The sequence below is a fragment of the Balearica regulorum genome, chromosome 4 (genome assembly GCF_011004875.1).
Source record: "Balearica regulorum gibbericeps isolate bBalReg1 chromosome 4, bBalReg1.pri, whole genome shotgun sequence".
NCBI lineage: Eukaryota > Metazoa > Chordata > Aves > Gruiformes > Gruidae > Balearica > Balearica regulorum.
The window spans coordinates 1778956-1793627 of NC_046187.1; the positions used below are offsets into that span (position 1 = coordinate 1778956).

The 14672-nt window shown below is 44.8% G+C and overlaps 1 protein-coding gene across 2 annotated transcripts in view; it reads right to left on the reverse strand.

Annotated features, from left to right (window-relative positions):
• The window catches only part of MOB1B (MOB kinase activator 1B), a 47318-nt gene extending 32713 nt beyond the window's left edge, over positions 1 to 14605 (reverse strand). Inside the window, exons 1-3 of one of the 2 annotated variants that reach the window (XM_075750876.1) lie at positions 13940 to 14605; positions 12001 to 12093; positions 9961 to 10050 (exon numbers count right to left, since the gene is read on the reverse strand). In XM_075750876.1, the coding sequence (XP_075606991.1) occupies positions 9961 to 10050; positions 12001 to 12093; positions 13940 to 14013 (257 nt within the window). In that variant the 5' untranslated portion in view covers positions 14014 to 14605. Of the gene's footprint in view, positions 1 to 9331; positions 9529 to 9960; positions 10051 to 12000; positions 12094 to 13939 lie in introns of those variants that run through there. The other variant, XM_075750877.1, reaches the window with a different exon arrangement.
• Positions 14606 to 14672: the final 67 nt, after the last annotated feature.

The following is a 14672-nucleotide window of genomic DNA, read 5'->3' on the forward strand; positions in this document are numbered from 1 at the left end:
CACAGCAGGGCATTTTAAAAAAAAAAAAAAAAAGACTCAACAGTTTAAGACAGTCTTCAATCCTTTTAAACACAATAAAAAGAACAATACGTTATTGTGTTTAGGAAAAAGGCAAAGTTAAAAAAAAGGAGAAACTTAACTAACTTTTAATGGGGAGGAGTCACTTTAGCACCTAATAAAAGGCTGTCTTTTATTTTAACTCCCACACATAACAGGCTGATGATAGGAACATGGCAAACGAGAAATACTCGGCAACTTCCCAACAGAAAACCTCAAAGCATATATGTAAGATTACACTTAGACTTTTATTAATAGTTAAACCAAGGTCTGAATTCAGGAAATAACAGAACAATCGTTAGAGGCAAGAAATAACACAGAGAACAGCAGGAAGAAGAAATGGACAGGAGGCAGCAATGAATAATCTAACAGCTTTCCAAAAATACGTTGCATTATCTCATCACTGAGTATTGCTTACACATCCCCCATATTTAATACAATCTTCTATGTGCTGTGTGTAACTACCTTCAGTAAAATTTGCTTATATCTTGCCAAGTATCATATCAGGAAAATCCACCTGTCTGAAGCATCTGAGGTGGAACAATAGCTCCTACATCCACAGGAGAACATTTCTTTTGAAATTATTTCAGCTTCTGCATTTGACAGTTGAGTCCGCAGTCAGTTTAACTGTTCTATGGTGAATTTAAACGTACATTTTTTCCTCTTTTCCAACTCGCACTGCAGCAAGAAATTTTAAGAAGAGCTGTCAACCACAGCAGTTAATAATAGGACACTAGAGACACTCGATTTTTTGTAAAAGTTACACTTCAGCATTAGAAAACACAGTATTTTGTTGCCACAATGTATGACAAGTAAAGGGCACAGTAACGCCATTTCAATTCCTGGATCTAGAACACTCACCAAGTCCCTAAAACAACTAGTCCATTCAAGCAAAACCAGGACTGTGCCACTGAACTTGGTAAAAACACAATTAAAGTACCAGCTAGCAAAACAAAATATGGGTTATTTTAAAGCCAACATTGGAAAGCCACCCGTTCATTATTTCGGTTGAAATTATTTCCATGTTGAAAATCACACGTCTCAATTTTTAGCTAACAAGTAATTTACCGAAGGTTACTTAAGCTCATTTATTCTCTTTGTCATAAAGAAAGGAATTAGACTCGTGATAAAGACAACAAATCCAGGCATTATGAGTTCTTATCTGCAAGACATTCTTCTTCACTGAGGAACGGATTAAGATTTTCTACGTCAGGAGTGCTCAATATCTCTAGGACACAAACAATTAACTCTGGAGGTAAGCTACCAAATTTAAACATTAAGTGCAACAACGGACAACCAAGAAAACCCAAGAATGTGGAAAAGACGCAAACTTCAAACAAAACTCAAGTGAAATATGGGCAGGATCACAGGAGGTATGCAAGAACAACAAAAGGCATGCATTCATGCCAAGGAACAGCTGTGAACTGGAGAAGGAAGAGAGGAGAGGGTGAACAAGAGAGAAGCATCTTCGTAAAACAAAAAAACCCACAACATCAAAACAGAAGGAAAGTTGGGACAAGAAGCTATGGTCACAGTTGGTTTTCAAAATGAATGGGGAAAGACAGAACAAAGGAAGAAAGACCATTTACATTTGCAAGTCATATCACAGAGACCGAAATCACTATTTTGAAGGGCAAGGCCTAAACAGACCAAAGAGCTGCACCTTATCCTTAGCTTTCTCCTGAAGAAAAAATGCAAGAGAAGAGCACATGAATTCACTTCCAAGTACTGCTTATAAAAGTTTGAAAATATATTTGCAAGGAAAAAACTACTGTTACCTTCATGAATTCACAGTGAGGGACTGTCTTTTTATTAACACAAAATTAGCATCTCATACACATGAATTAACTGTCTGCTGACTCAGGCTACATATTTGAAATGGGAAGCAAAGACCTGAATTAAACAGAACACGTCTGAGATGCACGCCGCATTTTACTGCGCAAGTCCTGGAAGGCATACACCTACTAAGTTAACTAAGAAGTCGGTTCAAACTTATTTTCACAGAACCAATTTAAGCTGCACGGACACGTGCCTCTCCAGAAAACTAATCCCCAGCTCTCATTCCCTTCTTTTCAATGCTTTCCCCAAAATATTGACCCAGGCAGCAGCGCCCTGGGAAAGCACCCGACAGACCTACATGCGGACTAACCACCCCGTCGGCTCTGGGAAGTTATTTGAAAAATTATAAAATGAACTTTGTGGCTACCTCGTTATGATCTGCTTTAAACTGATCCAGAAAAACTGCACACACATGGGTTTAGATAACCTAGTCAGAATGTACGGTAATTCTGGAAGGATATTTATAGCACCTTGCTCAATTTTAAAATTCAGGGTTATTTCCTTCCAGAAGGGGTAAATGCAACAAATGTCATCTTCTGGAAGAGAGCCCCCTGAAAACCTAGAGAAAAATAATTTTCTTGCCCTTAGTTGTCTCGCTGAGACTCCAAAAAGGACTCTTCCAGTTTCTCCTCCCAAAGGCTTTCAGCGTCATTCACCTACGCTGACCTTCGTACAGCGCAGCACAGTCCTTCACACCAGTAGATACGTCCATCCCAACCTCTCTTCAGCAACGTTCATGTATCGCGCAGCAGGTGAAGTAACAATGCTGACAGCCAACGTTACGCTAGTGCCACAGAAGTGCTCATGAAGTGAAAGGGAAGGAAATGCCATGTTTAAAAAAAGCAACGCACACAGAGATGACAAAGCAAAGCAGTGGATCCTGATAATCCCACATTGTGAAATTTACAGGCTAGAAAAATTTTAAAGAGTATGTGAAAAGCAATTAAGTCATATTCACTTATAGCTGAAACAGAATCTACGGCATTTGAATACATAAGCCACAATCTCCCTCTCTGTGTACTTAAAAAAAAAAAAAAAAAAAGAAAAAACCAAACAAAAAGAGGACAAAAACCAAACAGCAAGTTTATTGTGGCTCAACTCTAATAGGAAGTGGCTTAGTTTACAAATGCTAAAAGCATTGCAAAGCATATCCTGCGGTTTAGGTTGATTTGTGGGTGAAAGGCTTATTGATAGCTTTGGCAGCAATATCTTTCTTATTGCTTACTACAGAGGGCTTAAAGTGGCATAATTAAATGCAACTATTTACTTCTCTAAGAACAACAAGCAGCTTCATTCTGTCAACCTTGGGCACTAAAAACATATTATCACACTTGCAACTCTTAAGCCACTCCTTGGTGGACAAATGCTTCTAATATGTTATCCTTTTTCAAACAAGATTGAAAGAAACTATATATCTCTCGGGATCCTATAGCATAAGACATAACTGTGATCCCGGGGCCATCCTTACCATGGTTGTCTGTTGCCACGAAGAGGTCCTACATCCAAAGACTTGACACAGAGAATTACAAAATGCTTTTGGCACCTTTTCAAGACTAAAAACCAAGCCGCTTGACACACGCACAAATCCTTCCCTGACAGCGATCCTTGTTGCACCACTATTCTCGCCTGACAAATGTAAACAGCTAATTGCATAGGTTCACTTATACTGCAAAGACAAAGAGAGAAGGACAAACACGGGAAAACAATTGTGGCGTAAAAGCAAACAATTAGGAAGCAATTAAGGCTGGACATCACTGCAATGCAGTAAACACAACTTTCACACTGAACAATGCCTTTCTTGGTATGTTTTTTTCTTCCCGCCAAACTAATGCTTCTATATAAGAATATTTAAAAGTGCCAACCACTCGCTTCACCATTTACATGTTCCCAAAAACAGCGTCTGAGCAGCAAAAGTGTTTTTTCAAATGCCTTTCCAAGCTCAGACATCTTATAGCCTTAACTGGTCTGCACAGCTCTGTTATTCGGAGGCAGACCCGTTCCAAACTCAGCTTCGCAGCCCTCTACCTTCAACCTTACTGATGAGGCAGCACCACTCATGCATTGCTGGCTACAATTTATTTCCATCTCATTGTACGCAAATTTAACCAGCTACTCTTTGAAAGTGTACGCTAGCATACCACAACAAGCAGACATTTCATCAAACTCATCAAGAAAGAATAAAGTCACTAATAGGAGAAAGGCAAGAACTCAACTACCTGAACGGGTACTAACACACACACAAAGCCAAACGCAGACTGAAAGACTGGGCTGGCGAGATAGCTAAGCTTATTCGATTGCCAGTTTGCACAGAAAAAGGAAGAAGCCTCCTCCCTGTCTTCTGCCATGTCCAGACACTCCTGCTGCCGTCATTATTCCGACACTATCCCTCATGTCACTACACAGTAACACCAAGTAACTAAATTAGCAAAAAACTAATCCCATCAAAAAGGAATTAATAGTTTTCTGCTGATTTAGCTTCTTCACCCAGCTCAGTGGAAGGAACACAAGCGCCTCAGTGAGCTTAACCCTATCAGCGAACTGTACCCTAACAAACTGTTTTGGGGGTCTCCAGGGAAGATAAATGAGGAGGGAAGGAGAGCGACAAGCACTTCAAAAGGCCTTTTTTCAGAAGAGGTTGAGAACTGTAAAATGAATCATACCACACGCAGCACAAGGGGCAACATGAACACCTCTGTGTAAGATTTTTCATTGCCGTGGTTTCTGGAAGCTTTCTGTTTCCTTGAAAGAGAGACCAGCTGCCAGCCGAGGGGCAAATCTTTTGACAGCAGGCATTTCAAAACAGAAATTAAACAGAGAGTTAACACTACAAATGAAGTGATGCGTTTCAACAACATTAAACACAAATTTTAGGTAAAAGCCTTTATTTCTACAGCAAATCATTCAATGAATCATAGAATCACTTATGTTGGAAAAGACCCTAAGGTCACAGAGTTCAACCATTAATCTAACACTAGCGATGAAAGCTATAAGCAACTAAAAAAAAAAAAAAAAAAAAAGTTTTACTTTCTGTGAAGTTCACTGTCAGAGCTGATTCCATATACACTCTACCTCTAAGGAACCCTTTTGCTTTCCTCAAAACTACTGTTACCAAAACTTAAAAATAAATCAATAAAAGTCTTCAAGAAGTTTGCAAGAACTTTGCAATTCTCTCAGATTTACTCATAGGAAAAGTCAGGAGACTTTTAATTCCCAGTACTCTTAAAGAAGAAAAAGAAAAAAAAAAAGAAACTGCACGCATCATTAATGATATTGGTTAAACAACAGATTTCTCAGTAAGGCAACAGATTCACGTGTTGAGAGCATCTACCCTGATCTCTGCCCCAGGAACACAGCCTGCACAGTAGTATTATGCTAATCGAGTTAAAACTGAAGGAAACCAGTAGAAAAACATCTGAATCTTCGACAAGCAAGTATTTCCCATTTCTAACAGTCTGTAAATGCCTACATATTGATTTTCAATGACCATAATTCCAGTGGTCTTCAGTGGGAGCCCTTGATAAAGAGGAGATAAATACCACTTCTCAAACTTTTAACTACAGAAGGAGCGCTCACAAAGCACTCGGTTTCTCTCAGGCTAGAGGGAGCTGAAAACCACTGCCTACTTTAGAACTGGCTTTCATTTGATAAGTAGCAGCAACTCAGCATCTAGGAAAGCTGAGAAGGGGAAACAACAAATACCCATGATGTTCTTCAAGAGACTGGGAAATCAGGAAGGCCACAGTGCTTGTCAAACTGGAAACAAACACACCAGCTCTCATTTTGGTGTTACTCTGCAGGACATGTAAAGAAGAAAAAAGTGATGTCCCACTGCAACTTCTGCACATACATATACACATAAACTATGATTTTAATTAAATTTTAAAAAAAAAATTAACCCACGTGCACCATCAGAAGCAGCTACTAGGCTCCATCATGCTGTAAAACAAGAGAGAAGAAAGAGCACATCTTTCCAGCAATTTGGTTTACAAGTTAACTTTGCATTGATTCATAAACACAGGCACCCCAAACAGCAGCTACTTGTCCTCGCCCTCACTGTTTCCATCGGTTCCTAATGTTTCAAAGTGTCATCAGTTATAATTACTTACGTGAATCTCATTTAAAAAAAACACCCACAACTACACCGTGGAATTTTCCGAGAGGGATTTATTAATGCATAGATGGGTTTTGGGGTTGTTTTTTGTTTGCTTTTGTTGGTTTTTTTAAGAAAAGACAATTTCACAACTTCAATAATAAAACTGACTCTTTTCCTTTCAAAAATAAATAGGTTTCATCTAGCTTCTTTTTTATGTAAGTTTTGCCAGCGTAGGATAACACAAGCATGTTACCATATGGCACGCCTACCAGAACTATCTTTAATTTTTTTCCTTGGAGATGTAAGCTAAAGTACCTGCAACTATGCTGTAACTTCCTTTTAGAGAGAACTTATCAAGCTGAATTTTTGGGGAACTAAAGATAGTTTTCTAGTTCGAATCCCATGTTTAATTTTTTTTTTTTTTTTAAAGATTCAGGACAACTTATTCAACCATTGGAGAGGTTTACAAAGTCTTTTCAGAAAGGAAGAACCAGATCAGACAGAGATAATAGTGGCACTGAAAATAACAACTGCTGTCAAAACAGAGTTGTATTAATTCAGTGACTTGTCTCACAAAACAGTCTTTTTATAATGTTACCCATAACAAGAGAAGACAATGGTTTCCCTTGATTCCCCCCCCCCCCGTGTAGCTTTCTATGTCACTGGCCCTAGCAACAGCGAAGAATAGCAATGGATTTGTCAGCAGACAAGGACCGTGCGACGGGCCTGCGAGGGGGGCCCCGAGCACCCTGCGTTATCCAGGCACAATCGCCTTGTTATTTGACAACAAGCAAGTCTGCAAGCAGAACACGGCTTTTGATATCGCGCTTGAGCGTCAAACTGACAAACTACAGCCAACTTACTGACGATAAACCTGCGGGACAGGTTCACTGCAATTCAGAAAACGTTCCCCGTCTAAGCACACAAGGATGGTCTCGATCCACCACATCTTTTATTGGAGGTTCAAAATTGGGAGTCATTTTGCCAAACGATAACAGTATCACTGACGCAGACAAAACAGCACAGACAGACAATCAACCTTGCTACCTCCATAATAAGAAAACTCTCAGTGAAAAAGTACTACCAAAACTATGTAAAAAGTACTCTGAAAACGTGGGGGGTTTGCAGCTCAAAATACAAGTCTGTACTACTAAACCTGTAAAAGTGTAAAGATATCCAACCATTATCTTTGAATAACTGTCAACACAAAATTCAAGGTTGACAAAAGGTGATGCTAACTTTCTGGATCATTAAAAAAAAAAAACCCAAAACCCCCACAAACACAAAAAAACTAACTACTTGCCAGTAACATTAAGAAGTTTCCCTGCTCTCCCTGAGGCCTACCAAGCATATTTTAAAATTAATTTTTTTAAATCCATTTCTAGACTGCAGATGAGCAAATTAGGTGCCGTCTACAACGCTCTGCCCGCAACAGCTGAGACAGCCTTGCCAACATTCCTGGCTTTGCCATGCAATAACTTCAGTTTCTATTTCTATATTTCATCCAGCAGGACCACTTGAAACAATGGAGGTGGGGGTAAAGGTTTGCTTTCCCAGGTTTCAGAAGGGTCTGGAAAAAAGGAACAAGCGTCTCATTATTGCCTGCGACAGAGAGTGGAAGGTTTCATGCTTTTCCATTACCAGTTAGCCAAATGCCACGGCGAGGGAGGCTCTCATAATTTGCAAACCAGACTCCCAGAACACCACGGTACTCGAAATCCTGGCCCCCCTTCTCCATTGCAGCAGCTGAGAATTACGAAGGAGGGGGACAGCTGGCCTTCTCATTAGGAGCACCGCGTCTGAATCCAGGGACAGTCATTTGGACCCACCTCCCATTTGCAGCTTCCACCCTGCAGCTGATAGGTGTCTTTTAAAATCTCTCTTGGGGTAAGGCAGCGCGAGCAGGACGACAGGCAAGCCGGTTTGCTACGGCCAAGTTCAAAGATAAACGCAACGGAGAGATTTAGAAGGAAGCCAGCATCCGTGTTACTTGTCTCCACGAGAACACAACTTAATAGAACGCTCCAGATGCCAAGATAAAGTATCTTCTCTAAAAGCAGGCTACATATACATCTGTTGGTTATCAATATAAGCCTTTAACAACTGTCACATATTATGGCAACGGTCCCACTAACTGCTCGCACGTAACTCTGAACGGGCAAGAGCACTCAGCGGGGCCAAGGCCTTAACGGAGCTTGTGGCTCTGCAAGGGTGCCTTTTTCAGCCGCTTGGATTTCCCTTCTTTCCCTAGAGCACATCTTCACTTTAATTAATAGGTCACTGAACCGGTTTATGTTAATTGTCAGAAGTACCTTGTCTTTGTTCCCAAGGGGAGGGACCAAAGTTCATTCAGCTGTTGTCCACGAAGCAAAACTGAAAAACGTAAGGTTCTGCACACACCTAAATTGCCACCAATTCCTAAGGGAGCTTTTTTATGCCGCAGTAAACAATTGCCTTCTCATTAGCACCGTGCATCCCGCTCGCCTGCTCGCTCTGTTCGCGCCAGATCACCGGCAGTCATCTGCACAACCATTACTTGACCCTGGAATTAACTTTTAAACGCTGCTCCTCACCAAAGCTGCGTCAACGCCATCCAGTTGTAACTTATCTACCGCAGATAACGCTACGGGCAGCAACTTCTGCCCATACCGTCCTTGCTAAGAGTTTAAAAAAAAAAAAATTATAAATAATAAAGGAGACTCCAGCAGACCGGTGTTACTCCCCTGTGGGCTACTCTCGCCTTTCCAGGGACGCCCTTTGCGCTTGCAGCACAGCACTCACCGCGAAGGTCTCCCTCGACCCCCAAGTACCAGCCCCGCACGGATTTACTCGCCCAGCGTGGGCTGGTTTTTGAGTCCGCGTCCCCGCTGATGGAGACGCCCGGCCGATACGGCAGGTCGCAACCCGCCTCCCACGGCGGCCGCCCGCCCTCCAAACGCCCTCGCGGCCGGCCCCGAGCAGCCGTTACCTCCCAGCTCCCGCGGCTGAGGGGGGCGGCCGTTACAGCCGTTAGCGCGGCCGGGGCCCCCCGGGGGACCGGGACACAAAGGGAGAGAGCGGGCAGGGCGCTGCTCCTCCGCCGCCGGGGCGGGACGGAGAGGAGAGGTGCGGAAAGGGGCGCCATGCCGGCGGGGAGCGGCCGCCCCGCTCCCTCATAGGCGGCGGGGAGAGGGTGGCGGGCGGCGGCCGCGTCCCCTCGGCGAGCTTCCCTGCCCGGCGGGGCGGGGTAGAGGAGGAGGAGAAAGGGACCCTTCTCCCTCCTCAGGCAGGAGATCCGGCCGAAGCGAGGGCAGCCTTCCCCCTGCCCCCCCCAGCCGCCGCGACCCCTCCGCGGTTACTCACAACAAGAAGCTCATGGCGATGGCGGCGGAGCGGGACCGGCGGCTGCCTGGGCTCGGCGCGGCTCGGCTGGGTTCGGCGCTGCTCGGCTCCCAATGGCAGCGGCGGCGCAGGGCGGGCGTGTGCGGGGAGAGCGCCGCGGGGCGGGGACACGGCCCGCCGCCTCCCGCCGCCGCCACCCCCCGCGGCCCGCCCGGCCGCCATCGCCCCCAGCAGTCCCCGCGGCCCGCGCCGCCCTGCCGGGGAGCTCTCCTCAGGGCAGCGGCCGCCGGTGGCGCGTCCCGGCGCACAGCCCTCCCTCTCGCATATCCCCGGGTCCCCCCTTTTAAGACCCCCCCCCCCCCCCCAGTTCCTCAGACACCCTCGAAACACGGATTTGTCCCTGCAAATATCTCCCTCTGCCCCAGGCAGCCCCAGCTGCACCCTGCGGCAGCGGCCTCAGCCCCGGGGGCAGCACAAGGCTCCCTGGAAGCATGTCCCCCAGCCCCCGGGGACCCAAAGGGAGCAGGGCACAGCCTCCTCGGGAAAACCCTGGCACAGCTCCGGGCCACGCTTCTCGGGCACAGGCACGACATAACTGCCTCTGACAGCCGTGAGGCAGTCCTGGCAGTGAAATCCCTCCGGTTACCTACCAAATGTCACAGGGGAACCACGAAAAGTGCTTGAGCAATGGTGCGGCCTGCCAGTATTCATCCCTCTTCAACCCAAACTGTGGAGCAAGCCTGTGGGGTACAGGAACAGAGCGGTTCGCTTAGCACATCACGCCGGGCATTCACAACGCGTTACAATTTCATTATTTCTGACATCCAGGCTTCCTTGGGCCATCTATCCTCATTCTGCAGGTGCACGACAAAGGGGTTCAGGTTCCCAACCCACAGACAACCACCAGAGTCATAAAAAGAATAGGGAGATGGTACCTTTGGCATTTCTGCCCTCCTCACTCCATAGCCTGACCCTTTTTAAAAGAAGTGCATCAAAAAAGCTTCTAATATTTCAACACAAATGTTTGTGAGCAATTTTTAACTGGGCTGGCTAGGGCGAGCCGTCGACTAAGAAAGGCCTTACCTCAGAAGTGAAGATATGGGCAGCTGAAAACTACCGAGGTCAAAAAAATCCAGTTTTTCTTATAAACCCTTGGCAGGTCCTTCACCCCACCTGTGCCCTGAACCACTTCACCCTGTGTGAGCGTGGTTAAAAGCAGCCTGTGCTCCCATTTGTGGAAATTTAATGTACGGCATAGACACGGTATGATTTCAGCATGTTTTCAAATAAGTAGAATGCTGGCAACGATTATCAGACAGCGTGCTCTTCCCGGGCAAGAGGGCTGTTCCACGAAGCGCAAACCGAGGGTGCACGGTGTGTTGCAGAGGGTGATGGCAGCTCGTTCCACACCAGAGGACAGCTGCAGGCTGTGGTTTTGGGGTCTGGGGATCCCTACCTCCCATTCCCAAACCAGGAATGATGCTCTTTTAATTTTTGGGTTCGTCTCGGTCAGCTTATATGTTCCAGAGGAAACAAAGATAGACAGCAGCATCCAGAACACTTCCAAATAAAATATTATATCAAGCAAGGACCACACAGTCGACTATCGACTTAGCCACATCCAAGCGCCACCTCTTCATGGCAGAAATGGCAATCCCAGATTGTATCTGGCAACTCAGATAGTACCACGTGAAAATCTGCCTCCGTTTAGGTCAGTAAGATGCCAGCTGGATTTCGGAGAGCGGACAGGACAGGCAGCACGGCCCCCAGCGCTTCCCTCCTGCCCCAAGGGGATTCTGCGAGCCCTGCAGCCCCACAAAGCCCACCCTGCTGCAGGTAGGCCCGAGGAAAAACCCCACGACTTGCAGCTTCGTTATCGGGCAAATGCAGTACATCGAAACATGCTACAATCCCACGCAGCATTCGGTTTCCGTACGGCACGTAAGGGGTGTCAGCTATACTACCTTACGTGGCAATACTGACAGTCATCTGCTGCTCTCATGTTTTTTAATGCTGAAACTGCATTTTCTACTTTTCTGGCTCTGTCCTTCAGACCAAAGCAGAATGCCAGGTCAGTGCATTTCTAAGTAAATTAAAATTGCACTACTGCTTTTAGGACACTTAAAATCAAGCGTTTTACTGGGCAGCGAAGGCGTAACTAAAAAGCACTTAATGTCATTTGCAATGTTCCTTTTGGCTGTATTAGTAAAAGCGGGCATGAAATGGGTTTCTGGACACTTTTTAACAGATGCTGTCCGACTAAGTTGGCCACGTACATCAAACTCAGAAAAATATTGCTGATCTTTCTGGCACATTCACGTTGGTTCTCTGTTCCCACCCGTACGCTTCCGTCTACCCACAGAATGTTTTATTTTAGCGGCAAGTTAAAATTAAATGTCTGTTACCGCAGCAGTCAGTAGGAAATACTTGGCTTGGGCGGCTGTCAGGAGAAAGGGTTACGTAATGTGTACATTTTACATCTCACATTAATATCGGTCTATTCGGAAAGGCTAAGGGTCACACGAAGTGCTCACTTCAGACGCTGCCGATACGAGGGACTGGCAGCATGCTGCAGTCTTACGTAAGAGTCGAAGCGCTCAGCTGCTCCAGGAAAGGCACAGCGAAGGCACCCGTGGCCTCACATCTGTCATTTTGGTTTATCTATTATTCTGTAGAGCTTAAAGACTTACTCTGAAAGGGCCCTCAAGCTGACAAAGCGCTTTGGTCCTGAACTGAAGTATCCAGCTTTTGCAGCACAGCTCGGTAGACCCAGAACATTCCAGCTGAAAAAAAGTTCAAAAACTAAGATCGCAAAACTTAATCTATACATTATCGGGAACATAAAAAAAAAAAAAGGAAATGAAATTATGTTTTGCAATGTAACTCATACAGTAGGCAAATAGTAAGCTCTATAAACATTCTCCCCGTGTTCTAGATTAAAGCAATAGCATCTGTCAATTTTTTAATCAGATCCTTGTTTGTGCATTACCCTAAGGGATTTGAGTTGTGAAGAAGCAATGCCTAGAAGACTAATGATATAAATGTAGTGAAGCATTTAAGTATAAATATCAGATCGAACTTGTGGTATGTACTTGGTAATTATTCTCTAGGAAAAATGCAACGCATGAAGAAATTACAGCAACTATGAGGTTATTATACAGTGGTCCCGAGAGCTCCCATAATTCTGGAGCTGGGATAGTACCACTCAGCAGCCTGTTACTGCTGGACTGCAGAGAGAATAATAAATTGGGCCCTCGGTGGCCTTCAGCGCTGCTGCGGTGCTCAGATACATGTCATCCCTGCTGCAGCGGTCATACGCTTTAGGAATGTATGAATGCCGAGATAGTTGCAGATGAGCAATTGTTTAACAGGCTCATCTATCACAGAAAATAGTGGAACCCCCTCTGCTCAAGTAACTTAAAGCTAAATGAATAATTTTGGAAAACATCAGAACAGAATATAAGAGCAATTTCTCTTGATGACAGACTACACAGAGTGATAAGTAATGTTGCCCAATACAAGATAAGCATTTGTTTTACTATCAACTCAGAAGATTTTTCTTTTTCCTCTGATCAAACTACAGAATAGCTCGTATTAATTATTCTTAACAATAACCTGTTTAACATTAGGTATTGAAAAAGGCACCTTCCAAGGTAGATAAATCTAACTTCTTGGTCAACAGGAGTATGGAGGGGCATCAACCGAGTCTTTTTCTTTTTACGTACGGAAAGAGATTTCCTCTCGTACGTAGACTTCATTCAACACCACTTCTGTCGAGGGAATAAATGCAAATTCTATTGTCTTAGGCTGATTTTTTTTTTTTTTCTCTCTGACCATAGGTGCAGAGGCTTTGATCCCTCTAAGGAAGCTCTGAAGATTCCTGGAAAACTGCAGTGCCAACAGACACTCAACAAAATGGTGCCCTCTAAAGGTAATTTGCACACACTAACAACCTGCGAGACACAGCAGTGGGATATTTTTTACTGTACTTGGGAAGCAAATATATTGAAGGAAAAATGGGTGGAAGACGTGCATCCCTTAAAGAGACTCTTCTTGCACCCTGCGTGGTTTGCAAGAGAGGAGTGCACGTAACATTCCCTTGGTGCGTAAGATTCGGGGATCTGCTTATTCAATTAAAAGCACGAAAGCCAATCCAGATAAAGATAAGTGTTCAAGATGAATTCCTCTAGTTAATTTTTTGCTCCTATAAAATTTGCTTGCTTATTTAAAGAAGGTTTTGAAGAGAAACCTGACATGTAGACCATGAAAAACTGGAATGTGAACCACTTGAGCACCCAGGTCAACACTCCTTTGAAAATGTGTATAATATGTGATTTACCTTGAGAATTCAAGAGTCGAGAGTGCTGTCGTCAAGAAACTGTGCTAGTATCAAGGTAATAGTCTGTCATATGAAAGTTTGTTACAAGAAATAGTTTATAAAAGCAAAAGCCAGCAATGAGGAGATGACCTAAAACAGCTTGTTAACATTTTCAAAACAGTGGTAAGAAACACTCAAGGCTTCTGACAAATTAACGGGTTGGCAGTACTACAAGCCGAAAGACTGCTCTTGAAAACCCATGACTGTATTTTGAGTGATAATTTGCAATGGCTTGAGACGGCAACTCTTACTTGGAGATCCCAAGACTGAAACTACAGGATGCCAGACAGAAGAGGAGTATGTTCCGTGTTGTGGCCGTCACCATCTTCCCGGCGCTGGGGTCCACACGCCAGGACGGCGTGGCACATCCTTTCTGAAGAACCGCTCAGATACCTGCCTACACACCCTGGATCTGAGCCTCCGGTCTCCCTCAGCTTCCTCCACTGTTGGGTTGAGTTGGGGTTTTTTTGGCTTGTCTTTTCTCTTCCTGCTCTTTTTGCTTCATCCTGGAAGTTGCTCTTCTGGGTTCAGCACCACCTTCGCATTTCCGATGTGTGCACTTACAGGCCGGTGCCGGTGCTTTTCCCTTATCCCTCTGAGAGGCAGCAGTAATAGCAGAACTGTTTTTCCAGATCATCTCCAAGATGTGTGTTCCTCCCAGACAGCTTCGGCCTCTAACGTATCAGACTGTCAAGCTAGGATGGGAGCGAGGGGGGAGAAAATCAGCTCTCTTGTAAAAGTCTGCAGGGAAGGGGTGGCAGAGCGATAGAAACTCTAAATGAGCATAAGCCAGTAGTAACTTGTCGTGAATCCCTGAGCCACGCTTCTCTGTCCAACTGTGTCACCTAACAACTCTCTCACAACCCGTTTCTTGCAGAGCCTGAACGCCCTCTGCTTGGCAGAGCAAGCCAGGAGACAACCCCGCTGCTGTCCCCGCCGGCTCTCCCCTGGCTGAGGGCATCCCTTCGCCTCCTCCTGTCACGC